General features: G+C 44.0%; 1 protein-coding gene across 1 annotated transcript in view; it reads left to right on the plus strand.

Moving 5' to 3' along the window:
- LOC122541532 (uncharacterized) overlaps nt 1-27,819 on the plus strand; it is a 44,415-nt gene that overhangs the window by 546 nt on the left and 16,050 nt on the right. The window contains exons 2-13 of the mRNA XM_087978703.1: nt 5,518-5,602; nt 8,075-8,404; nt 12,071-12,330; nt 14,026-14,178; nt 16,433-16,588; nt 17,211-17,345; nt 17,503-17,658; nt 18,790-18,913; nt 20,949-21,106; nt 22,925-23,152; nt 23,769-23,855; nt 25,505-25,744. Of these exons, the coding sequence (XP_087834829.1) occupies nt 5,518-5,602; nt 8,075-8,404; nt 12,071-12,330; nt 14,026-14,178; nt 16,433-16,588; nt 17,211-17,345; nt 17,503-17,658; nt 18,790-18,913; nt 20,949-21,106; nt 22,925-23,152; nt 23,769-23,855; nt 25,505-25,744 (2,112 nt within the window). The remainder of the gene's footprint in view (nt 1-5,517; nt 5,603-8,074; nt 8,405-12,070; nt 12,331-14,025; nt 14,179-16,432; nt 16,589-17,210; nt 17,346-17,502; nt 17,659-18,789; nt 18,914-20,948; nt 21,107-22,924; nt 23,153-23,768; nt 23,856-25,504; nt 25,745-27,819) is intronic.

The following is a 27,819-nucleotide window of genomic DNA, read 5'->3' on the forward strand; positions in this document are numbered from 1 at the left end:
CATGCGCTGCACAGAGGTTGGGGCGGAGAGCAAGGTGCGAACCCTGTAATCTGTGTAATGCAGTGACCTCCCGTGGTTGGCGGCTGGGAGGTATGCATTATACAGGCTTCGGCTGGGCCTTGATGGTCTGTATGATTGGTTTCCGATCCCCATATCCTGCAGAGTAAATAAACTGCTACTTGATAACGTTGCAGGATGTCCGTTATCCAAGGTCTGGGGTGCGAATCTGGCCGACTCTATGGGTAGACATGCTGCCTTGTTGCTGTGCAATTTTTTTTTCTCGGCAGGGTTTGTTTGATTAATTTGCAAACCTGGGATTCTTTCTCTTTAGCTCTTTCTCTTTAGCTTTCTCTTTAGCTCAATAAAAGTGCAAATTTTATGTTGTAGATGGTGTATTGTCATTTTTGTAGCGATGTTAAAATGCTCGAAAATTTGCCATATTTACTTGTCCGGATAATGCATACCTCTTTTCAGTTCTCTTTATCAACCTTGAAGATCGTTCAGAGGAAATGCTGCATTTTAATCTGCCTTTCAATTATGTATTGAGTCAAATGGTTAAGTTAAATACAAAGTTATGTGGGCAAATAGCCTTTTTCTGAGCGGCTGAAGGAAGGAGGGAGGGGAGTAGGTCTGACTTAGCACTGTTGTTTGGCAAAGGTAGCAAGATTTGGTGTCAGAGGAGAACTGACAGAAGGCCATCCCAGCTGTAATGCATTCTCATGCCAAATAGACTGCTTCCTACATGTGTCAAGTTGGAGATTTGAGCCCAGTGAGGAATGAACACTTTCAATAGGTGATACATGTCATGTTATCAGAGCACTTAACTAATTTGCAGCACAGAAGGTGTTTCTGTATGGAGATATGTTTCTGCCAATCATTCTTTTCAGACAATAAGTTGCAGGGCCCTTTCCCACCTGATGCCCCCTTGGTGAAAAAGTACACTTCAAATCCCCTCTTACCTTTCTAGTTATTTGTTTAGAAGCATAGTGTTTGGTTGTTGTTTTTCTCTGAAGGAAATGGATCCTTCCTATCCATACTATGTATGCTCCTCATCATTGTTTGCACTTCAATCAAATTTCCATTCAACCTCCTTTGTCGCAGAGAAAACACTCTCCGCCAACATTCCCACTAAACCGTACAACTGCTCTGATGTGTAAACACATCGATTGGTATGCTAATGCCGTTTCCAATGTTAACTTTCGGTTTCAAAGGCTTGCACAAAAATAAACAGAATTAGAAAGAATGTAGCCGCCAGACTGTCTGACCTTTCCTCATTGCTAAACTTTGCCACTCCCAGCAACTTCTGTGAACTTCCTCTGTGCCATCTTTAGTGCTCTCAAAGGCTTTTTGGAAATACAGATAATTTACATTGCTACAACACCACCATCTACTTTGCTACCTCCTCAAAAAGCACAATAATGTTGGTCAAGCAAGATCTTTGCTTTTGGAATCAATGCTGACATATCATTACTTTCCAATTCATTGTCACATTACATTAGCTATTTATTAGTCCTCTGGTGCACCCTTTTTCCTAATTAATTTTTTTAAAAGTGCAAAATTCCTTCTTCCCCAGCTTAATCCTTGACCATGCGAGGAACTGATTTAAAAAAAAAAGTGTTTTTCCATCTTAGGGACCTGTCCTACCACTGTCAAGGATCTGTTCTTTCTGTTCCTCCACACTTCTCAGTATCCTGACATCTATTGTGTATTCCTTCATCTTTTATTTCCCAAATGTGTTGCTTAGCTGTAGATTGTATTCTGCATGCCAAGTCCTGGTGCTGATGCTGGAAGTGTAAGGTGTTGCAAAGACCAAATCAGTTCCCAAGCATATCATCTGAAGGCTTTTGCCCATGTTGTTAAGCAGTGGGATGAAGGACTTGTGTTGATTACTAGGTTAAATGGTTACTAGGTGACAAATTGGTGCAGCTTATATTGAAGGGCAATTTGACAAATTGTTTCCAAAATTGGCTTTCTGGCAGGAAGCAGAGGGTGGTGATTGAAGGCTGTTTTGTGACTGAAAGCCTGTGTCCGGAAACTTATCATAGGGTTCGGTGCTCACTCCCTTGCTGTTTGTTTTGATGATCTAATGATCTAGACATGAATGGACGACATATGAACAGTAAGTCCGCATTTTACGCAAAAAATTGGGTTTGGGAAATAGCCAGGAGGAAGTCCATGGACTACATGATTACAGGTGGGCCAAATTTAATCCTGAAAGGCATGAGGTAATGCATTTGAGAGTACTAACAAATAAGGGTGTTCACATTGGATGGTAGGAGCCTGGGAAGTACAGAAGATCAGAAGGACCTTGGTGTGCATGTCCATAATCCATAAAGGTAGCAGTGTAGGGCGATTAAAGTGGTATTGAATACAAGAGCAAGGAGGTTATGATGGGACTGTTTGTTCGGCCACAGCTTTTTTTCAGTTTTTAGTTCTGTTGTCGCACCAAAGGAAGGATGTTATTGCCCTAGAGAGGGTGCAGGAAGTTGCTTGGATTGTGTGATTCAGCTATGAAGAGATAAGCTGGGCTTGTTTTCCTTAAAGCAGCAAAATAGTCAAAACGTATAGTGCTGGAAAAACACAGCAGGTTAGACATCATCCAAGGAGCAGGAGAGTAAACATTTTGGGCATTAGCCCTTCATCAGGAATGATGAAGGCTAATTCCCAATGAAGGGCTAATGCCCAAAATGTCGACTCTCTTGCTCCTCAGATGGTGCCTGACCTGCTGTGCTTTTTTTCAGTGCCACGGTTTTCGACTCTGACTCTCCAGCATCTGCAGTCCTCAAATTCTCCTAAGGCAGAGAAAGCTGAGAAGGAATTTGATTGAGGTAAACAAAGTTATGAGAGACATGCAGTAGATGGGGAGAAATGTTGCCCCTTTTGAGGGGCTAAAAACCAAGGGGCAATAAAAGCAAGACATTTAAAGGGGATTTGAGGAAATCCTTCTTTACTCACAGGATTGTGGGTATCTGGAACTCGCTGCTTAAAAGTACGGTAGAGGCAAGATGTGTTAAGACATTTTAGAAGTACTTATATGAATACTAGAAATGCCATAACACACAAGTCCGCAGGCAATACGTTCAAAAATGGGATTAGAGTAGATGGATGTTTGATTACTAGCACTGACATCGTGAGCCAAAGGGCCTTCTTTCCATGCTGCAAAACTTTAATTCTATGTCCAGCCAGATGGTGTTGGTTAAGTGAAACCAAATCTGCCAGTATCCTTGTTGACTCAATCAAAACTAATCATCCTTTCAAAGGCTTCTGTTGGGTCACCCTCTAGCATATCCTTTCCTGAGATGTGCCCACACAATTCTGTTTCCATCTTTAATAATCTCTGCCTTTTCTCCAGTACTTACTACACTCTTTTTATGATAAAGTACCAGAACTGCATATAGTACTCTTAAGTGTGGTGTAACCAGGGTTCGATACATGTTTAGCATAACTTATCTTTTCAGTTCAGAACTAGGGGCCATACATATAAGACAGTTACTAATACATCCCGAAGTCAAATGACACAGGTTATAATCCAACCAGGTTTATTCAAAACCACAAGCTTTTGGAGCATTTCTCCTTCATCAGGAAACTGATGAAAGAGCAGTGCTTCGCAAGCTTGTGATTTTAAATCAGCCTGTTGTTGATAACCTGGTGTTGTATGACTTTTGACTTTGTCTACCCCAGTCCAACACCAGCACCTACACATTTAAAAATTCCAATTGTGAATTCAGGAAGCAGGTTTTTTGAGCAGTATGTGGTAGAATGTGGGACTCACTACCCTGGAGAGCAATTGAGAACTATCGTAGCTGCCTTTTAAGGGAAAACTGGATGACCGCATGACGAAGGAAAAGAAGGATGTGTTACTATACGGAAGTCGAATCCCTCTGTTTAATTAAACCAAACACCCAAAAAAGCTGGCCTTGCCTTGTAATCTGTTAAAATGAGTGACAGAGAACTCCTAACTTCCACTATTTAAATAAAAATAGCAATTTATTTTCTTAATGCTTTTAGTGAACACTAAACAACAACTATTCACAAATTCAAGCCCCCCCCCCCCCACTTTTCTTAATTACTTACTATCTGACCCCACTTTGTAAAACAAAGTATGTTGTTCCAATTACACACATATTAAACATTACAGTAACTTAATCTCAAGACCACACAGTCTCTGATTTTCTGCTGTCTTAAGTCTTCTGGCTGCTGATCTCCCTGGGTCTAATTTTTTTTTACTGTGAGTAGGGTTGACATGCAAAGGCACCTTTGATAGAAAGTGTTTTCTAATTTCTTTGAAAGCAGGATGTTAGATGGGCAGTTAGCTCTCCTGCTTTGATCAATGGCAGTTGTTGGATTATTGGTGCTGGAAAAGCACAGCAGTTCAGGCAGCATCCGAGAAGCAGCAAAATCGATGTTTCGGGCAAAAGCCCTTCATCAGGAATATTGCCCGAAACGTCGATTTTGCTGCTTCTCGGATGCTGCCTGAACTGCTGTGCTTTTCCAGCACCACTAATCCAGAATCTGGTTTCCAGCATCTGCAGTCATTGTTTTTTACCAATGACAGTTCTCTCTCCAATGGCAGCTGCTGTCTGACCAATTTTCTAAATACCCGCATGTTTAATGTCCCCCATGACACATTAAATTCCTATAATTTGATTGATTTCCAGGTGTTAAGATAATAAATTCAAACTCGATTGGGTTTTAGTATTCTGGCCATAATTTAAACTGAGTAGTTAAATTCAAATTGTTGTCAAAACAGCAACCAAAACTCAAGTATCCATTTAACAGCTATTTGCTGCATGTATTTATTTTGGAACAGCTCGTCTCCCAGCCTTTCCTTGAGCCTGCACTTTTAAGTTTACTTCAAAATTCAGAAAATACTTTGTATTTTAAAACAAACGTACGTGTTTTTGACTTTGTAACAGATGCAGTGATAGGATGGGTTGAAGAGGGTCATGTGGACTCTCAACTAGATGGACTGATCGATCTTTTCCTGTGCTGTAAATACCCCTTTTGTTACAATCCCACAATTGAGAAATCGATTGAAAGCAACACTTTTTTATTGTCAGTGAAGCTAATGGTCGAGCACCTGCTGCTCCTCAGCTTGTGTTGTAAACTTTTCACCGTGTCTGATGGTCTACGACAGGCCTTAGCTCAAAACAGAAGGCACTGTTTCTCCTTGACGGTATGGTGAGTCGGATCAACAGCTTTGATGGCTTCCCTCTCCGTACTGTTCCTTGCCTTGTGCCTCAGTCTCAGCACTCTGTGACACTCTTCCGATGGAAAGCAGGGAAGTGTGAAATGCAAAAGGATGGAGATTTCTTTTTGGGGCGAAAATAAAAAAGCCTCGGAGAAAGAGAGAGGGTTGGCATTCTTCTGAAGTGCCAACTCCTCAACCCCATAGGACGCTTCCTGTTTTGCTGTGAGACGTGGTGGTAGGGATCTGTCGGACATGTTGAGGTAGGACCATCGAATCGATATATTTCTCTTGGAACGTCCTGAGTTGTTTTGCTTTCCTTTTCACAGGTTGTGGCTAACAGCCCGGTTGAAGCTGCAGTAGAACCAGAGCTCCTGGTGCTGGACACAAGCCCCAGCTGTGAACTCGTCCAAGGTAAGATTACGGATTCAAAACAAACTGTTGTTCTGTCAGCAAAGGACACAGCAATACGGCAGAGAGAGGGAGGACACAATAATTTGCTTTTGGGGGTCCTCATGGTGGTTATGGTCGCTGGCCAGTACAATGGTAAGGAGAGAACTCCTTTCTGAGTGGTGTCTTGGGACCTTTTGTTCTCTTCCTAGTCAGGTCAAAGGGCTGAGAGATAGATAGCGGATGTGATTTAATATGGGAAAATGAAAAGTTAGTGAGATTGGATGGAAGCTGGGTGACTCTGCATGCGGCGGCAACCTATCTAATGTCAAGTAGCAGGAGAGAGACCTAGGTTTGGGTCATGCTGTTGATGTGGTTTCTTCAGTCAGTAGCTGTGCCTTTTCAGATAAGGTTGGGATGACAGGCTTTGGGGGCAGGGATCTGAGGTAGGAGTGAGGTCTAAGGAATGTGGGGAGAGTAGCGAGTGGTGCTCTGGTCAGTCTGAGGAGAGAATAAAGGTGGGAGGTCTGTGGAAGGGATGAGGTCTAGTGAGAAAGGAAGTGGGGAGATTCAAAGGCAGGAGCAAGGGACTGCTAAAAAGCAGAAGCAACATGTGAAAGGCAGCTAAGTGAACCTACAACAAATGGAATCAGATCTGAAATCTCCAGTCCTGCCATATCTCGTTAAGAATTGTAGCAGACAATTAAATGACTTTCAGGATGAGGAAGTTCCACAAATATCCCCACCTTAGAATCATAGGATCCTGACAGTGTGGAAGCATGCTATTTAGCCCACCGAGTCCCGACCCACCCAGACCCTACTCTATCCCTGTAACCCCACCATTCCCATGGCTGATCCCTAGCCTGCACATTCTTGGACACTGAGCAATTTGCATGGCCAGTCCACCTAACCTACACATCTCTGGACTATGGCAAGAAACCAGAGCACCCGGAGGAAACCCATACAGACACCGGGAGAATGTGCAAACTCCACGCAGGCAGTTGCCCGAAGTTGGAATCGAACCCGGATCCTGGCACTGTGCAGCATTGGTGCGAATTGCTGAACCGCTATGCTGCCTATGTGTTCAGTGTTGGGAAAGTGCATCAGTGCAAAAGATAAAGCTGAAGCATTTGTACTCCTCTTCAGCCAGAAGTTCAAACTGGCTGCTCCATCTCTGCCTCCTCTAATTATAATTGCTGCATTATTAGTGGTTATGCCTTTAGCTGCCCAGGCCTGAGCTCTGGAACTGCCCTCCTAACCCACTCAAATTTCCTTTCTCCTTGTCTTTTATTCTTTAAGCCTGCATCATTTACCAAGCTTTTTGTCATCTGGCCTTGTATTTTGTGATCATTTTTGTCATCTTTATTTTATATATTGTTGAAAAGCTGTGGAACCATGTTTCTGTCACTCATGAATAGACAAGCATACACATAAACTGAGATGTTATACTATGGAAAGGTTGGGAAGGATTGAACAAGCCTGTTGTCCAGGACAGAAAGGGAAGAATGACCTGATGGAGGGCTTTAAAACTATGGAAATGTTCATCTGGGTAGATTTGGGAAGATAGTTTCCACGTACGGAGAAGACGAAAACTAGGAGACATAAGTGTAAGCTAGTCACTAATAAATCCACTAGTCAATTCAGGAGAACCTACAGCGTGGGCTGAGTGTGCAACGCACAACTGTAGGGATTGGTTGAGGTGCATAGTATGCATTTAAAGAGAAGTGGGATAAACACTTGAGGGAGAAAGGAATTGATAGATATATTGATGGAATGAGATTAATTAGTGTGGAAGGAATCTTGTGTGGAACATGAACAGCTGCACAAACCAGTTAGGCTGACCAGCCTCTTTGACTTGTAAATGCTTTCTAATGTTTTGTAATTAGAAGAAAATAGGAATAGGAGTAGGCCATTTGGCCCTTCGAGTCTGCTCTGCCATTGACTATACTCATGGCTAATTGTCCAAATCAGTGCCCTGTTTCTGCTTTCTCCCCATACCCTTTGACACCTTTTGCACTTTTGAACAATTCAGTAATGGTGCTGTGTCAGTGCAGGCTGGCAATCCAACTGCCCAGGAAGGTACCCTAGGAACAGTGGTTGAAATACCAACCATTAATAAATCTGAAATTGAAAGAAGATCACGAAACTTGTTGATGTGCATTTAGCTGATCAGCAGTGCTTTCTTATCCAGACGTTCCCCGATTAATGAATGCTCATAGTTGTGAACGAGATCCGATATTAATATTAATTTTAAAAAGCCAATGCACAAAGATTTTCTCATACTTATGAAGGGTTATTTTATCTTGTATTGTGTTCAGACTTGCGTACAAATTGACTTATGAGCATACTCCAGAACGGAAGTCATTCATGACTTGGGGATTGTCTGTAGAACCAGGATGTACACCTTGGATGTTCTCAAGCTCTGTGACACAGTTGAGCATGCGATGAGAGGAATGTACCCTGGGAAATAGACATCATGTGGTTTTTATTTTGCAGGGATCGACGACGAGCCAGGGTTGTCCACTGAGAAAACGGGGCAGGTGCCAAATCCTGTGGCAGGCAGCGGAAACACAATGGGTAACATCACTTTGCAGAACAACAGCAGGGAGCTGCCAGGCCCTGGGACCAGCCAAGAGATTGTGGTGAAGACCCCCGATCCTGAGACTGTGGTGGTGCCGGGCCTGTTAGGGGAAGAGTCGGGAAGCAGTGAGCAGCAGTGCAAATCGAGCGAGCCCTTCCTGGCCTCAGAGTGCCCTTCACCTGATGCTGTGGCTGCTAGTCGCCCAGTTTCTCAAACTGGCGCTCCTTCTGCCAAAGGTCTTGCAGGTAAACCCCGTACACATTTGCCCTCCCTCCCTGATGGTGAGTCATAGAGCACGAAAACAGACCCTTTGGTCCTACCTGAGAATTCTGGGTAATCCAAGTTGGCGGATGAGAAAAAGAAACTGTAGCTGTCAGAGCTGATCCATTTTTGAAGTATTTTAGGTATTGGAGGGATTTCCTCAAATTCCAGGAGCAGCAATTACTGTTTTATGTGCTGTTGCATTGTTTTGGAACTTTGGGAGAAAATAGATTAAAACAACGACGCTTTTGAAAGGACGAAGACAGACAAAAGGCAGCGACCACATGGTCAGTGAGGGAGAGAGAGAGAAAGAAACCGACACTGCTAACTGACACAGCAGAGAATCTGCACAGTTACGGCTTTTGCTGTTTGAGTTCATGTATCTGTGGACATTGGAGTGCATCCAGAAAAAATAACAAACAACAAAATTCATAGCTGACCTTGCAGGATCCTGTGTAGGAGAGCTGACAGCACAGGAACAGAAAAGTGCATTTTTTTTTAAACATGTAAACTTTGCTGCAAGTCCACAGTAGTGAGTAGAATGGGTTCTTTTTTATTATATGTTTTACTGAGATCTGTGCCTTGGTTAAATTTTAAAAATAAATACCCTAAGTACTAAGTTAGCCTGGGACTCTGTTGTTTGGAGTAAAAAGACCACTCTATTTTCTGGGTGTGTAGATTGTGAAGTAGCAAAGATGGCCTTTAGTAGAGTGATATGTCAGATATGGGAGTTTAGGTAGAGTTTCCATGTTACTGATGATTATGTCAGCAGGAAGTGTCTTTGGTTGCAAATCCTAGCAGATCGCACCAATTGGTTGGAACAGCAGTTACAGGCAATGAGGAATTTACAAGAGCCAGGGGGTGTGATGCATGGCAGTTATAGGAAGGGGGGGAAAGCTGCAGATAAAACTGAACTCCAGGAAAGGTGGGAGGGGTAGGCAGGTAGTGCAGGAATCTTCTGTGACTATCCCCATTTCAAACAAGTATGCTGTTTTTGGAAAATGTAGGATTCTCGGGGGCAAGTAGCACGAACAGTGAAGTTTCTCTTATCAAGATTGGCTCTAACGTAATGAGAGTACATTGCATTCCAAGCGATCAATTGTGATAGAGGGCTCTGTAGTCAGAGGCACAGACAGACGTTTCTGCGACCAGCAACAAAAAAATCAGAAATATGTGTTGCCTCCCTGGTGCCAGAATCAAGGATAGCCAGGAGACCGTGCAATATGTTCTCGAAGGGGAGAGGGACCAGCATGAGGTCATTGTACACATTGGAATTAGCAATTTAGGAAGGACAAGGATGACATTCTGAAGGGAGAATATAGAAAGTTAGGCAGGAATTTAAAAAGGAGGTCCTCAAGGGTAGTACTATCTGATTACTCCTGGTGTTACGAGATAGTGAAGGTAGAAATAAGAGGATAGAGCAGTTGAATGCATGGCATAGGAGCTGGTGCAGGGAAGAAAGGTTCAAATTTGTAGATCATTGGAATTTCTTCTGGGGTAGAAGTGACCTATATAAGAAGGACAGATTGCACCTGAATTTAGAAGGGGACTAATATACTGACATGGGAGATTTGCTCAAGCTGCTCGGGAGGATTTTAAACTGGTAAGGTGGAGGGGATGGGACCCAGGGAGATGGTGAGGAAAGAGAGCAATCTGAGACTGGTACAGTTGGGAAAAGGAACAAGTGAAACAGTCAGGGCAGATAGTAACAAAGCAGAGAACAAGGTAGGACTGATAAATTAATCTGCATTTATTTCAGTGCAAGATGCCTAACAGGGAAGGCAAATGAACCCAGGACACGGTTAGGAACATGCAACTGGGATATCATAGCAATTACAGATTTGTGGTTCAGGGAATGACAGGACTGGCAGCTTAATGTTCCAGGATACAAATGCTACAGGAATGATAGAATGTGGGGCAAGAAAGGAGGGCGAGTGGTGTTTCTGATAAGGGATTTTTATTGTTCTTAAGGAGGATATTCCTGGGAATGCATCCAGGGAAGATATTTGGTTGGAACTGAGAAATAAGAAAGGGATGATCACCTAATTGGGATTGTATTATAGACCCCTAATAGATGGCTGGAAATTGAGAAACAAATTTGTAAGGAGATTTCAATTATCTGTAAGAATAATAGGGTGGTTATGGTACGGGATTTTAACTTTTCAAACATAAAAGAAACATGGTTTCCCTCCGTCTGTCTTGTCCCTTTGCCAATAATCTTAAATCAGTTGCCTTTAGGTGTTCAGGTACATAGCTCTTTGAAAGTTGCAGCACAGGCAGACAGAGCGATTAACAAGACATTTAGCACACTAGCCTTCATTACTCAAAATATTTACAAGGATGTTTCTGGGTCTGGAGGGTTTATGTTTTAAGGATAGGCTGGAACCTTTTTTCACTGGAGCAGAAGAGGTTGGGGGGGTGGGGGTCCTGAAATAAAATCATAAGAAGCATGGATAAGATGAATAGCCAAGGTTTTTTCCTCCAAGAGTGGGTGACTTCAAAACTAGGGTGCATATTTTTAAAAGGTGAGAGGAGAAAGACTAAAAGGGACCTGAGGAGCAAGTTTTTCAGAGAGGGTGGCTCATGTGTGGAATGAACTGCCAGAGGAAGTAGAAGGTGCCTGTACAGTCACATCATTTAAAAGATATTCAATAGGTACATGAATTGGAAAGGTTTAGAAGGACATGGGCCAAATGCAGGCAAGTGGGACGGGTTTAGTTTAGGAAACTGGTTAGCATGGCCTAAAATCATAGAACTGTACATCATGGAAACCAACCCTTCAGTCTAACACATCCATACCGACCAGATATCCTAAATTAATCGTCTCCTTTGCCCACATTTAATTCATATCCCTCTAAACCTTCCTTTTCATATACCCATCCAGATGTCTCTCTTGCCCCCCTTTCTATCCTTCCTATACAATCCATACCCTAGAACATTAAGCTGCCAGTCTTGTCCATCCCTGAGCCACGTCTCTGTAACTGCGATGATATCCCAGTGTTACCCGAGTTCATCTGACTTCCCTATTAGGCCTCTTGCATTGAAATAAATGCAGTTTAAATTTATTAATCCTACCTTGTTCTCTGTTTTGTTCCTGCATGCCCATCAGTCTCAGGCTGATCTTTTTTCTCATTAGGTCCCATTGATTCTCCTCTTACTCATTTAAATCCTCCAGAGAATCTCTAGCAAATCTCCTCATTAATATATTCGTCCCCTTCCAAATCAGGTACAATCTGTCATTTTTACCATAGAAAGGATTCCAATTATCCAAAAATGTGAATCCTTCTCCCGTGCACCAGCTTCTCAGCCACACATTCATCTGTTCTTTCTTCCTATGCCTACTCTCACTAGCTTGTGGCATTGGGAGTAACCCAGATATTACTACTCTCGAGGACCTGCCTTACTCGTATGTTCTTGCCACAGAAACTTTTCTCTTCCTACGTCATTAGTTTTAGTGTGTACAATGAGATCTCGAAAGAGATTTGGGATAATGCTTAGATGTGTGACAAATGAAATTGTTTGGATAAGGGAAAGAGCAGGGGATAGGGACGAACAGGACAGCTCTTCGGACGAGCCAGCACAAAAACGATTGGCTGAGTGACCTGCACCCATGCTATTCCGATATTGTGATGATTTATTTCCTTCCTCAGGCCACGCTGCTAAGACATTCCCCACCTCCCCCACCAAGGCTTTGGGTGCAAACAGAGCGAAGATGACACTAACCGGAATCAACAAGTCGCCGAACTCCATTCAGAGCCTTGCAATGAAGCTGCTCAGCGTGCCAACGGGGCGGGCGGGGAACGAGGTGGCGCCAGTTCCTGTCGAGGTGCAGAGACCAACCTCCACTCCGGATGAGAAACCCAAGGTCCACAAAGCAAGAAAGTCGATATCCAGATCCAGTGCCAGTCAGGTAGGTACTGATCAGGGAGGCTTGACTCCCTGTGCAGTGGCACGGAGCTCAGTCCGTTGCCACGTAGTGGCTGAGAGTATGCAAACATAATGGCCTTGAATGCTGTGTCTGGAGGAGACTGAGCGGGGGACATGATGGAGATGTGTAAAATGATGCGTAAAAGAAGGAACTTTTTCCCCCTTGCTGGAGGGATCAATGACCAGGGGACATAGATATAAGAGCAATTTACTGCAGATGTTGGAATCTGAACTGAAAACAAAAGAATGCTGGAAATCAGTGTTGCAGACAGCATCCACGGAGAGAGAACAAACTAAAGTTTGAGTCTAGATGACTTCATCAGAGCTGGTGTGAAGTGTTGAGGGGGTCAGCATTAAAGTGATAGTGGGAGGGGTGGGGAGCCAGGAAAGATGGAGTGCAGGGGTGAGAGGCTGATTTGAGGTAAAGTGAGTGGCATGAGGTTTAGAGAGGATTTGAGAAAACCTTTTTCACCCAGAGGGTGGTGGGAATTTGGAAATCACTGCCTGTAAGGATAGTAGAGGCAGGAATCCTCTTAACATTTAAGAATTATTGAGATATGCACTTGCAATGGCAAGTGCACATCTCAATGCGGCAGACTGAATGCTGACAGATGGGATTAGAATAGTTAGCTCAGTGGGCCAAATGGCCTCTTTATGTACTGTAGACCTCTGCGACTCTATCTCGGCTGGGCTACAACAAGGGAAGAATTGGGAGCTGGGAGGTCACTGGTCCCTCCACAAACCGTTTCAGTAATGGGTTTCAGTAATGGTCACCTCCAGGAATGGGAAGTTAAACCTGGGACCTTGCGACTCAGAGGCAAAAGTGCTACATTTGGAGCACAGGATCTTGTGTGACACTTCTGGTACAGTACTGAAGGAGGTGGTTTCTGTCAGACGAGCCATTCTGTCGAGGCTCTATCTTGCTGTGCCAGTGTATGTTATATACGAAAAATCCGGCAGAACCAGTTTGATAGAAAAGCCGAGAGAGTTATCCTTAGTCGATATCTCAGAAACTGATTAGATGGTCATTATTGCATTGTTTTTTTGTGGAGACTGGCTGTGGGCATTTTGGCCGCTGTGCTTCCAACAATAGGATGTTGACAGTACTTTGGAAAATGCTTCATTAGCTTAAAGAGGTGGTAAAAGGTCCTCCACAAGGAGAAGACTTCAGTGAAAACACTTGAGTTACATGACGAGGGGAGGGATAAGTTCAGGAAGATGTAGACTGACATTTTGTGGGGGGGGAGAGGGGGTGGTTTCAAGAATATGGAGTGTATTTTTAAGGTGAGAGGAGAAAGATTTTAAAAAAGACATGAGCGGCACATTTTTTTTAGAAGAGAGGGTGGGTCATGTGTGGAATGAACTTCCAGAGAAAGTGGTGGATGTGGGTATAGCTACAACATTTAAAAGGCATTTGGATAAGTACATGAATAAGAAATGTTTGGAGGAATGTAGACTAAGTGCAGGTACGTAGGGCTAGTTTAGTTTGGGATTATGGGTGGCATGGAGTGGTTCGACCAAAAGGTCGGTTCCCGTGCTGTCTGACTCCATGACTGTAAAAAGATTTGAGTTTCAAACTCTGCGGACGTTTGGTTGAAATATCTTCACTGTCACAGTATTGTGATTCGCACACTCTCAATCACCTCAAAACTAAAATAATCCTGCTGTTTTTACGCAGAGGTTGTCTATGGAGCTGGGGACCTTGCACATGGAACAGGCAGGCCAGATCCCTGGTGTGACGACGGAGCCAGACCTTGCAGTACTGGGTCAAGATGAGAATCAGGAGGTGCACAGAGCGAGGAAATCAATACTGAAAGGTGGCTTTAGTCAGGTACGGTGCACAGAGCTCTCTCAGACTGAGCTGGAGAGCTATGGTAATCAAGGTTCTTTCAGTTTATCTAGGTGAAAATGAAGGCTGCAGACTGGATGAGCTAAGTGACCATGGCATCATTGCACAGAAAACCACTCAATATAGAGGAGTAATAAGGACTGCAGTAATAGAATCCCTACAGTGCAGCTAGAGGCCATTTGGCTCCTCAATTCTGTACTGATCCTCCTTCCAGTGTCCTACCCAAACCCAGTCCCCTCGTCTTGCCCTGTAACCCCACATTTACCATGGCTCGTCCACCTAGCCTGCATTCCTGGACACTACAGACAATTAAGCATGTTCAATCCCCCAACCTGCACATCTTTGGAAACCCGCGCAGACATGGAGACAACATGCAAACTCCACACAAATAGACAGTCTCCCTACAGACCCAAAGCTGGAATTGAACCTGGGTCCCTGGCACTGTGAAGCAGCAGTGCTAATCACTGTGCCCAGTGCTGCCCTTTAGACACTATTATTAAGGAACTAAGAATGGGACACTTCAATAAATTCAAGGTGATCAGGAAAAGTCAATATGATTTTGTTAAACCAAGTTTAATCAATTTATCATCATTCTTTGTGGAGGTAACTTGTGATGTGGATATACTGTAACCAGCAAACAGCATGCAATTGTTTTGATTTGATTTATTATTGTCACGTACTGAGATACAGTGAAAACTGTTGTTTTCTGTGCTATTCAGACAAATCATACTTCCGTAAGTACATCAGGGTAATAGATCAGAATCGACATTTCGGGCATAAGCCCTTCTTCAGGTTTCCTTCTCGATTCTCCTTCTCCTTTGATGCTGCCTGACCTGCTGCGCTTTTCCAGCAACACATTTTTAAGCTCTGATCTCCAGCATCTGTAGTCCTCACTTTCTCCTAATAGATCAGAGTGCAGAATATAGTGGTACAGCTGCAGAGAAGGTGCAGAGAAACATCAACTCTAATATATGAGAAGTCCGTTCATAAGTCTGATAACAGCAAGAATCTGTTCTTAAGTGTGTTGGTACATGTTTTCAAACTTTTGTATTTTCTGTCCGATGGAAGAGAGTATAGTGGGAGTGGGAGGGGTTTTTGATTATGTTGGCTGCTTTCCTGAGGCAGCAGTTTATTTCCTCTTTACTGACATGATCCAGGCCATTCAGTTCATCATGTCTGCTCCACCGTTCAGTAAGGTCATAGCTGATCTGATTGTAATCTCAAATCCATATTCCTGCCTAGCCTGGTTAACCTCCAACCCTTGCTTAACAAGAATCTTATTTATCTCTGCCTTACAATGTTCAAGGTCTCTGCTTCCCCTGCTTTTCAGGAAGAGAGATCCAAAGACACTCAACGTTCTGAGAGAAACAAATCCATTAGCCAAATGTCTATTTCAAATAAGCAAACTCTGACTTTTAATCAATTAATCCTAGACTCAGAAGAAGTATCCTCTCTGCCCTATCAAGACCTTTCAGGATTCTGTGTGTTTCAAACAAGTTGCCACTTACTCTTTTAACCTCCAGTAAACATAAGCCTACGTTTTCCAATCTTTCTTCCTAAAGCAACATGCTCATTCCAGTTATTGGTCTAGTAAACCTTCTCTAAACTGCCCCAAATGCATTTACAACCTTCATTAAATAAGGCTGTACTGTATAACTAAATAATACGGTACTCCAGATTTGGTCTCAGTAGTTCTTTGTATGATGGAACCTCCTTACTTTTGTACCTGCTGTACCTGCGTACTAATCTTTTCCCAAATGCTTGTATAATTCAGAGCTCTGCAATTTCTTGCCATTTAGATAATATGTTTCTTTGATATTCTGCCTGCCAAAGTGGACAACTTCACATTTTGTTGATTATACTCCATTTTTCACAACTTTACCCGATTACTTAATCTAGAAATTATCTTTTTATAACCTGCTTGTGTCAAGTCACTTGACTTTTTTGTGTTGTCAATAAAGTTGGCAAACGTATCTTCTGATCCCTGTGGCACACCACAGTTTACACCTTGAGCATTTACACCTACTTTCTGCTCTCTGTTAGCTTGCCAATCTTCTTTCCGTGCTTTTTAAAGTTGTACGTTTGCGTTGTTTGCTGGGGAGGGCTGGATGTGCATAAACAATGCCATAATGTTGAGGCTCCCTTTGTACATAACTAGGTATCCCATCTTCCTGCCTTTGATTTCCCTGATTTCTTTATCCTCACCTTGTGACTAATCATGCCTGACTGCACACAGAGCTTGGTGGAGAAGTTGGCAAGCTTGCCTGTCGGCCGGCCAGTTGGTGAAGGTCCTGGAGGAATAGCAGAGTTGGAACGTGCAGTGCATTCTCCGGATGAGAACCAGGACGTCCACCGAGCCCGAAAGTCGATTCTCAAAGGCAACTTCAGTCAGGTAAAGAGAGCTCACTTCACTTCTGAGGACTGGCAGACGAGATGAAGAAATGTTAAAAGGTAGGGAGCTGTTTTTCTGCTGTTGTAATTAAAGTCAGAGGGTTGTCCAGCACGGAAACAGGCCCTTCGGTCCAACCCGAGCATGCCGACCAGATATCCTAAATTAATCTAGTCCCATTTGCCAATATTTGGCCCATATCCCTCGGCACCTTTCCTATTCATATACTCATCCAGATGCCTTTTAAATGTTGTAATTAATCCAGCCTCCACCACTTGCTCTGGCAGCTTGTTCCGTACATGCACCTCCCTCTATGAAAAGGTTGCCCCTTAAATCTGTGCACTCTAGTTTTGGATTCCTCTAATCTGGTGAAAAGACCTTGGCTATTCACCCTATGCATGCACCTTTATGATTTTATAAACCTCTGTAAGGTCACCCCCTCAGACTGAACGAATACCTGCTGCTCAATCCCACTCGCAGCTTATGCAATGCGGCCACCCTGACCTCCATATCATCTTGCCCATCTCTTTTCATTGTCTTCTGCCTTTTCCATGCATCCCCTGCTGTCTTCACTATCCTCACAACCATTTCTCTCTTGACTTCTGTTTCTGATTGGCGTCCACAGCGGATGGCAGGTCTGCCGACTGGCCGAACAATCAATGAAGTTGGCGCAGAAACAGAGGTCACAGTCCCAGATCCAGAGGAATATCCAGAGATCCACAGAGCGAGAAAATCCTTTCTCTCAACAAACACCGGTCAGGTACAATGTGTCATGGTGGAAGTACAGATCCTTTGAGTGCGCCTTTGAGACCTGTTAAACACATGTCTAAAGCTGATGTGACGTCAATTGGCGAGTATTAACTTATTTGTCTTGTCCGTCTACCTTTTTTATGCTCCATGACTTGTAATGAATTCAGAATTTGGCCAGGAGCCTTGCAAGTGAATCCATAGCCCAAGGCAGGAATGAAGTGTCAACAGCAACAGCAGAGAGACAGGATACTCACCAAGGCCAGGTGGAGAAAGCGAAGGTTCACAGGGCCAGGAAGTCGATGTTTAAACCCAGTCCTGCTCAGGTAAGTCTTACTTTGGGCATTGGCATAACGCAACTCGTGATAGGAGCATGTGGGAACACCAGAATTGGCAGGTTAAACGATGCAGGATCATTAAAGCACACTGGGACGTGGTGCTAAGTTGGTGCTAATCATGAGAAAGCATGTGTAATTGTACTGGGGGTGAGAATGGATGGGACAAAATTCCATAGGCTTGTAAAATTCCAGTCTTGCACGCTTTTGGGTTTGGTATGTGACACGAATAGTATCGGCCTCCCCATGCAATGGGACTTGGAAACGCACACATCGAACCTGAAATCATTTAGGCAGTTTCTTTTATCTCCATGCACCACTTAGGCAAGTTATCAGGGTTTAGAAATTTTCGGACACCATTATCGAGTGAATCTCCAATCCTTCCTTCTCCAACCGACGCCTTCCCTTCCGATGGTTGGCTGAAAATTGAAGGGCATGGACTTCCTGAGGGGTGAATTTTAATCCGCTGGTCTGTGTGGCTTCGGGATTGACACACAGACGTCCTGTCTGTGAACAGCTTTTGGCCATTGGTTCTGAAATTCATTCCCCCGACAAGAAGACCAGAGCAGACAGAACTCCCACTTTTCAAAAGCCGACCATCATCTCAGTTTATCGAGTAGGTTATTTTCTCTTATAAAGGCAGATGTCCTCTTGTATCCATCCATAGCTCAGCCAGTGGCACTCTGACCTTTGACTCCAAAGGTCATGGGATTGGATCCCATTCCAGGGATATTGGGCTCAAAATCTGGACCGGCATTAGAATCAGTTGCGAACTGTAGACAACAAAGTCGATGGAGGGGGTTGTGTGTATCGGAAATGCTAAAAGGGGCCTGAGTTTATCTGAGAAGCGTTGCATTCTTTGTCCTGCCTCACTTAGCCCCAAACTGTGCTGGATGAAGTCTGCATATGTTGGCCTTTTTCAGACGTTGGTTGCTGGCGAGTCCAACTGGGTGACTGGATTCTCCCCTTGACAATTCTGAGATCCAGGTTTTCACCTCCCCAACCTTACAGTGCTGTCTTTTTTTACGTATATGCTTAATGTTTATCAATATATTCCCCTTTCCTGCGCAACTTTGCTAGATTTACACTGTATGTAAACATGACTTTTATTTTGCTTCATAGATGAAGCTGGTGGAGATGAAAGGTGATTCTTGCCACCCGGATCCTGTGAACCCAACTATGCAGCAGCAGTTTGAGTTGCTGCCGGGCAGAGGTACAGCTGAGGCGGAAGCAGGGGTGCCAGCAGGTAAAGGATGAGACCCTTTAAAAATTAGTGTGTGAGAGAGAGAGAGAGTGAGGAAGAGACAGAAAGCGGGGGGAGACAGAGAGAGAGACAGACAGAGAGAGAGAGAGAAAGACCTCACAGCTGTACTCTCTCGTGAAGCCGGTGGCTGTTGAGTGAGTAGTATCTAGTCCTCCAGATCAGAAGGTCATGGGTTTGCGTCCATCTCTGGAAGATTGATTCATAAATCCAGACAGTCACTCCTGGTACATTACGAAAGGAGGACCCCATTGCTGGTGCACAGGGTGTCAGTACTGAGGGAGTGCCGCATTATCGAACTATCAAAGTTGCCACCTCCCAGGTGAGATGTTAAATTCAGTCCCAAATTCCCTCCACTCTCAAATGGATTCTTACCAAAAGAAGTGCTGTCCATATTTATCCCTCCACTAATGTCATGAAAATAGATAATTTAACCCAATGGCTCAGTGGTTAGCTTCAGTTCCAGCTTTGGGTGACTGTCTGTGCATCGTTTGAACATTATCCTCATGTCTGTGTGGGTTTTCTCCCACAGTCCAAAGATTTGAGCGGCACGGTGGCACAGTGGTTAGCACTGCATTCCTCACAGCGTCAGAGACCCCGGTTCGATTCCCACCTCAGGCGACAGACTGTGTGGTGTTTGCACATTCTCCCCATGTCTACGTGGGTTTCCTCCGGGTGCTCCGGTTTCCTCCCACAGTCCAAAAATGTGCAGGTTAGGTGAATTGGCCATCCTAAATTGCCCGTAACTTTAGGTGAAGGAGTAAATGTGGGGGAGGGGGTCTGGGTGGGTTGCGCTTTGGCAGGTCGGTGTGGACTTGTTGGGCCAAAGGACCTGTTTCCACACTGTAAGTAATCTAATCTAATCTTATCTAATATGCAGACTAGGTGGACTAGCCATGGAAAATGCAGGGTTAGAGGGATAAGGTAGTGGGGTGGGTCTGGGTGGAATGCCCTTCGGAAGGTCAGTGTGGACTCAATGGGTCGAATGGCCTTCCACACTGTAGGGATTCTAAGATTCTGTGAAAGTGTTTGGAGAAGCTCAGGGAGTCTGGCAACATCGAGAAGCAGTTAACATTTTGAGTCCAATATGCTACTGCATCAGATCCAAAATGGTCAATCTGGTCATGATCAGGTTTCAGTTTGCAGAAGCTTGCTGTTTGTTCATTGACTGACTATAAAGAATTACATAGACTCACTGAAGTCCTATGTTAGAGTAAGGACTTCTTCTCTTCTCACTTAAGGCCGAAGTCAAAGAGACACAGAGCAGGGAAAACAGACCCGTCAACCAGATATCCTAAACTGAACTAGTCCCATTTGGCCATATCCCTCTAAATCTCTTAAATTTGCAATTGTACTCGCCACTACCACTTCCTCTGAAAGCTCATTCCATACATGCACCAACCTCCATGTGAAAAAGTTGCCCATCAGGTCCCTTTTAAATCCTTACCCCCTCTTAAACCAATGCTCTTTAGTTTTGGACTCCCCTACCCTGGGAAAAGACCTTTGCTATCCATCTTAACGATGCCCCTCATGATTTTATAAACCTATATGAGGTCACCCCTCAGCTTCTGACGCTCCAGAGAAAAACATCCTGGCCTATCCCGCCTCTCCCTGCAACTCAAACCCTCTCGTCCCAGCAACGTTCTTCATCTTGCAGGCAGTTTAAACAATCACTGCTTAAACAAGGCTTGCTGCTCTTAACATGGTGTCAGAGTGGAGTTGAGCTTGCGGGTTGTTAACCAGAGGGACCTAGGGGTGCAGGTTCATAGCCCCTTAAAGTGGCATCATCGTTAGACAGGGTGGTGAAGAAAGTATTTGGCACGCTTACCGTCATTGGTCGGAGCATTGATTACAGGTGTTGGGACATCATGTTGCAGCTGTAGTAGACATTGGTGAGGCCACATTCTGGTCACTCTGCTATAGGAAGGATGTTGTTAACCTAGAAGTAAGTGCCCTTTTCCTGGTGAGATGAATGATACCAACTTTGTTAAGTTAGACTTTTCTCTGATTTGATTCCCAGCACTCATCAAGAAGAGAAAACCAGAAAACTTAGGCATGGAGTCCCCCAAGAAGATCAGTCTTCTGAAAGAAGAAATGGCCAAGGAGCCGACACCACTGGGATCTATGCGAGCGCGGGCCAGGGGAGTGGTTGATGCAGTAACCAGCAGTGGGGCTTTGGTAAGTACACCAACTATACACTGATCTGATGCCAAGCCCTACCAGAGTATCCTCGTGCAGATTCTTAACAATATGAGAATACGATCACTATTGTGGTACAGGAGAGAGACAGAGAGAAGTTGATCTCCTTTATGGTCTGGAATGCAAAGGTTCTGTGCCACCATTTTTGAAGATGAGCTTACAGAGATACCTCTGGTGTCCTGGTCAATGCTAATTCCTCAATCAGCATCTGCAAAAATTAATTTTCTGGTTGCTTTCATATTGCTATTTCTGAAAGATTGCTCTACACAATGGCCACTGTTTTGATCCCAGCTGATTGTTAAGATTGAACATGTCCGATTCAAGCATCATACCTGACTTGACTGGCCTCATATTGTTTATTTTTAAACTGTGAAGGTCAGTCACTGAACACATTTGCAGAACAAAAGGTTTATTATGCAAAAAAATTGTGAAGTACTGTGTATTAAACTGGACAAAATGTCGGAACCTTTTCAGTATAGCCACCAACAAAGGAATTCAAGCTCACACTATTCCTTTTATCTCAGAAATATTCTCAAAAAGATCAAACCCCCAGCAAGCATCCAACACTATTTTCATGCTATGGCTTCTCACTCAGGCTGTCACAGATGCAATCGGTTTTCTTCTGGCAAATCTCTGTTTTCATTGGATGATCTTTCTGCAGACACTGAAAATAAACTGAACTAAATTCTCTATTACCTTAACTTCAGAACAGACGCAGCAAACATGTTATTAACCAGCACCAAAGGGACCAGGACTGTGTCACTTGATCAAGTATGCTGTTTGATCAAGAGGTCCATGTAATCAATGTAACAACACAAACTAAGTAATAGGTACATAATGCAGGGGGTATTCACATCGCTAATATACTTAATTTACAGCATAAATCACTTAAACAATAATGCAACTTTGCCTGAAATAAAACTTACCAGCAGAGAGCCTTGTTACTCACACTCAACTGACAACTTGAAAATCGCGATAGTACAGTAAACTTTGGGTATTTGAGGCGTATAACTTTTGCTTGTTTAGTGAAGAGTGCTGGTTCATTCGGTGCCAACTAAAACAAAGCTTGCTGTCTGTGAATTCCCTAAACTCTGTTTCAAGCAGCATTGTGCAAGTACTTAGTAGAGAGTTTAAAGTTCCTGTACCCACTCTTTGGTGTGCACATGCACACATCTGCGCCTACCCCCACCGCTTCATTTTGGATTTTCATGGACCATTATCACTGGGCATTAGTGCAATTTTTTTTCCTACTTTTCTTTCTCCCAATGTCCTATACTGCCAGCCCCCATCTCCTTGAATGAGGTTTGTAAAATCTTTTTAAAAACTGTTAAAAATGGAATGGAATCATGTCTCGCCCTTCATAATATAATAAATGCAAAGTGTAAATTCAATTTTTAAGTTGTATATTGTTCCTAATATAAATGTTCAAAACTCTTTATCAGCTGTGAAGTACTTGTGTGTCCTGAAACTGAAAGTATTGCACAAATTCAAAAAATCTCCCATTTCTCCCCCAACCTCCAATTTAGCCCTAAATTAGCAAGCGAAACTTATGTACCTCATGCAGAATCATGTGTAAGGCTTATTGTCGCCAACACCTGTTGTCAATAAATAAGGAAGTTTTGGATTTCCAAGATTGACTTGCTCGGAGATGCAAAAGAAAACATGGCACCCAAACTAAAATGGGCTGTGAGTGATGTTTCTCTGAAATATGCACTGACTTTTTACGATATTGCCTTTTAATGTGATAGTAATGTGGGTACCAAACGGGAAAATCAAATTGCTTCTGCCTCTTTTCAGAATTTGAGTGGTGCTATGAACAGGGTCCATCCGCAAGAGGTGAAAGAGGTCACCCGGGTAGCCGGTTCGGTTCCAGTTCTGGATCTCTCCAAGGAGGCAGAACCTGAGAAGGTGGTGGAGCCAATGGAAGTGTTAGATGAATGGGATACCGAGGTGGGCGATGACTTCAACCTCTTCTATGATAGTTACTCGGTGGATGGGAGAGCAGATTCTGATAAGTCTAGCAAGGTGAGTCTAGACAGAATATCTGTCTCTCACAGTCTACATATTTCTCTCTAGGTGGACTCCACAGTCAGAGGGTTAGTACTGAGGGTTCACTGCCATGTTAGAGTGGCATTATTGAGGGAGCGCAGCACTGTTCTGGGTCAGAACTGAGGGAGCGCTGCAGTATCGGAGGATCGTCAGTACAGGAGCACTACACTGTTGGAGGTGCAGTAATAAGGGAGCTCTGCACTGTCTGAGGGACGACTGTTGGAGGGTCAGTGTGGAAGGAGTGCTGAAGAGTTAGCACAGAGGTGCACAGACAGCACCACTGCTAGAGGGACAGTAATGAGGGAGCTCTGCACTTTGGGATGGTAGGTACAAAGGGAGAGCTGCTGGAGGTTCAGTGTGAAAGAGCGGTGTGATGTTGAAAGCTCTGTACAAGCAGAACATTGCACTGTCAGTGCATGAGGACTGAGGGTCTCCGTACAAACAGAGCCCATTGTGTGCATCAGCGCTGTTGTACCCTCCGTGATCACTGCCCTGGAGGGAAGCTGGCTTGGAGCTTTGTGATCACTGTTTCAGCTTTCTATTATAGACAATACAAGTGAATGAAAAGACTCAGTAATATTTCCTCTTCCAGACTGAGGGTGATGCAGCTGAGGATCGATTAAGTGATGTGGAGGATGACGAGGAGGAGCTAGAAGGGTCTGGAAACATCTCTGACAGGGTACGTTGCTGTTGCATTCCTGCCCATCCAATTCCTTTTCTTGTTCATTGGGATTCTGGTACTGTGTTCTCTTCTTGGCACAGTGCCAACATCATTTTGTATTTTAAAAAAGAGGAATGGCTTTATCGAGATGTCTTGACCGCATGCTCGTCTGGGCTGGCTTTGATAACCCGTATCAATGGGGTGGGGTGAGGATGTGTTTCCAGAATGACTCCACAAAGTCACAAAATACTTCTGCTAACTTTTCGGGAACGAGCACCCATTGTGTACTACTTACTAATCAGGTGACTTCTCTGCACTAAACTCGTTTCAGATTGCTTTTAAGTAAGTAAATCATAAACTTGAGGTAGTTTGGGGGTAACCATGTAAACTCCCGTGCAGCTTTTGCGTTTTCCGAGTTTTAATCGCAACCCTCGTCCTCGATGAAACATTTGGCAGTTCCCAGGTCACAGTGACAGAAAGTGGACAATGGTGGGCAGCAAGCCATGAAGCTCTCAGCAGATTCAAACCTTTGGATTTCACAGCCTCTTGTTTCTCGTAAAACACTTGCCCTGATTTTCGGGATTTGAACTTGCCACTGACCCATTCAACTCATCCCGTACTGCAGCTCCAGTGGTATTCAGGTGAATATATCAGTTCCAAGTATCGGTGAGTGTTGTGCTGGGTGCCATCTGTAAACGAGAAAAGAGCCATTTTGTTTTAAATTTTTTGATTCATCATCCTGGTTGATTGAGGTAGTGAAGCAGACCACAGAATTCCAGAGAGTCACTCACCACCTGGTTCTCTTGCATGAAGAGGAGAATATGTTTCCTTTCTCCTGTTCCATTTTTGACATCCTGCTGCACTCGGCAGTGTTTCCAGTCATTTACCTTTTGCTGCCTGTGGGATCCTGCAGCAAACTTGCTGTCGCATTTCCTAACAGTGTTACAGCACACGTCTCCAAAATGCTGTGAAGTGGGTTGTGAAATCCTGAGGTGGTGAAAGTGTTGTGCAAAATGCATCTTCCTTTTTCTTGGTTTGAAAGAGAATCTGTTCCGGTGCTCTGCTCTCTGTCTCCCTGATGGGAGATACAGGACAGTTGCATTGATGTCCCTCTGCCTTCTCTATATTTATCTCCCTCCTGGGAGAGCAAGTTCACCTGCACATGAATGGGAGGCAAACAAGGATCAAAACTGCACATGGCAAAAAGTAGTGAGTCTAAATAAGGATCAGAATCAGCACATGCTTGGTGGGCCAAAGGGCCTGTTCCTATGCTGTATTGAATTGTGTTTTATAATTGTTTAACAAGGATGAAAGTTTTAAAATTGAGAAATGGTGCAACTGGGTGCCAATGTGGACAGTGATAGGGGAACAGGACTTGGTGTGTGTTAAAGTAGGTGTTTTGGATGAGCCTCTGGGACATTGTTGCCTATTCCAATACTCATTCACCTTCCACCCTCATCCAAAACTCCTATCACTGAGTAACTCAAACCTTGGCCTCCCTCCCCACCACCCAGTGAGCAGAAAGTCTTTGTATCTTGCTGGCATTTAACTACCCTTCACACGCCAAATCCGTTCTCTACTCATTCTCCGTTCTCCCTCCACTCATCCCCTCCAACAGACATCCCTATGTGTGTGTGGCCTCTGATCCCACTGTCTAATTTCTGCAGAGCTCCAATTCGAGTTTGAAAAGAAAAGGGAAGAAGAAGTGGAAGAGCGAGAGCCCGTGGGTGAAACCTACCCGAAAACGCAGGAGGAAAGAGCGCATGAAGCAGGGTAAAGGGGCAGGTAGGAGGTTGTTAGGCTGCTGGGAAGGGAGACGATCGGCTTTGGCAAGATCCCAGCCTTGCCTTCCACACCCTTTTTCCTCCCCAATCCATGTGTTATCCCGCCTGTCTCCTTTAGCAGTGGTCAATTCTGCTTAAAAATCACACTACACCAGGTTATAATCCAACAGGTTTAATTGGAAGCACACTAGCTTTCGGAGTGCTGCTCCTTCATCAGATGATTGTGGAGTATACAATTGTAAGACAAAACTTATCGCAAAAGTTTACAGTGTGATGTAACTGAAATTATACATTGAAAAATACCTTGATTGTTTGTTTGTTGAGTCTTTCATCTGATCAAATGCCATGATGGTTTCACTTCTTTCATCTGAAAATCACAAAACTATTTTTTTAAAAAGTTACATTCTCAGGTTAACTGTAATAATTGGTGTTAGCCAGGTAATATGTTAGCACTCTGTGTTCTCTCTATGTGCCATAATGTTTAGTCTGATTCTAATGTAAAAAGTGAGTTAACAGAGTTTTACGTTAATTCATGCAGTTTTTGGGGCGGCACGGTGGCTCAATGGTTAGCACTGCTGCTTCACAGCACCAGGCTCCCAGGTTCAATTCTGGTCTCTGGCGACTGTGTGGAGTTTGCACATTCTCCCTGTGTCTGCGTGGGTTTCCTCCGGGTGCTCCGGTTTCCTCCCACAGTCCAAAGACTTTAGGTGAATTAGCCATGTTAAATTGCCCATAGTGTTAGGTGCATTAGTCAAAGGGAATTGGGTCTGGGTGGGTTGCTGTTCGGCGGGTCGGTGTGGACTTGTTGGGCCGAAGGGCTTGTTTCCACACAGTAGGGAATCTAATCTAATCTAACTCTGCAAGTACAAGTTCACCCTACAAACGTATGTGTGTGTGTTTCTGTTTGTCTGGAGTGGAAGATTGTGTATGTGAGTGTAGAGTGGTCAAAGTGTGCTTGAGTGTCTGTCTGTGTGTGTGTGAAGGAGTGTCTGTGTGTGTGTGTATAGTGCAATGATGGTCACCTGTAGTGTGATATGAACCCAAGGTCCCGGTTGAGGTCCTCTTTATGGGTACGGAACTTAGCTATCTGCTTGGCTACCTTTCGCTGCTGCCTGTCCCGAAGTCCGCCTTGGAGATGGTCATCCGAAGGTCGAATGCCCTGGACCACTGAAGTGTTCCCCAACTGGGAGGGAACACTCCTGTCTGTTGATTGTTGTGCGGTGCCCATTCATCCGTTGTCGTAGCCTTTGCTCGGTTTCCCCAATGTACCATGCCTCATGGCATCCTTGCCTACCACGTGTAAGATAGACGATGTTGGCTGAGTCACATGAGTAGCTGCCATGCACATGGTGGGAGGTGTACATGAAAAGTAGCCGAGCAGAGGCTGATAGCTAAGTTCTGTACCCAGAGGGAGGGCCTCAACCGGGACCTTGGGTTCATGTCACACAACAGGTGACCACCATTGCACTATACACACACACAGGGACACTCGGACACAGGGACACTCGGACACAGGTATACACACACATTCACACATGCACCCCCTCACAGACTTAGACACTCTCGCGCACTCACAATCCCCTACTCCAGACAGAGACACACACGCACACACACACATGCACACATATACATATACGTCTATGGGGTGAATTTACTTGCAGAGTTATATTGTACTTTGCTTAAAAACTGCATGAATTAATGTAAAACTCTGTTAACTCACTTTTTAAATTAGAATCAGTCTAAACATTATGGCACAGACAGAGAACACGGGGCTAACCCCCTTCAACATATTATCTGGCTAACACCAATTGTTACAGTTAACTGAGAATATAACTTCTTTAAAAAAAAATGTTTTGTGATTTACATATGAAAGAAGTGAAACTATCATGGCATTCGAACAGATGAAAGACTCAACAAACAATCAAGGTATTTTTCAATGTATAATTTCAGTTGCATCACACTGCAAACTTTTGCTATAAATTCTGTGTCTTACAATTGTGTACTCCATAACCACCTGATGAAGGAGCGGCGCTCCGAAAGCTCGTGCTTCCAATTAAACCTGTTGGACTATAACCTGATGTTGTGTAATTTTTAACTTTGTACACCGCAGTCCAACACCGGCATCTCCAAATCAGTTCTGGTTGGTTGTGTCCCTGGAGGTTTCATCATATGACCTCCACACACACCATTGGTCACCT

This window comes from Chiloscyllium plagiosum, unplaced genomic scaffold (assembly GCF_037043375.1).
Source record: "Chiloscyllium plagiosum isolate Xiang-an unplaced genomic scaffold, Cpla_swu_hap1 HiC_scaffold_35, whole genome shotgun sequence".
Lineage (NCBI taxonomy): Eukaryota > Metazoa > Chordata > Chondrichthyes > Orectolobiformes > Hemiscylliidae > Chiloscyllium > Chiloscyllium plagiosum.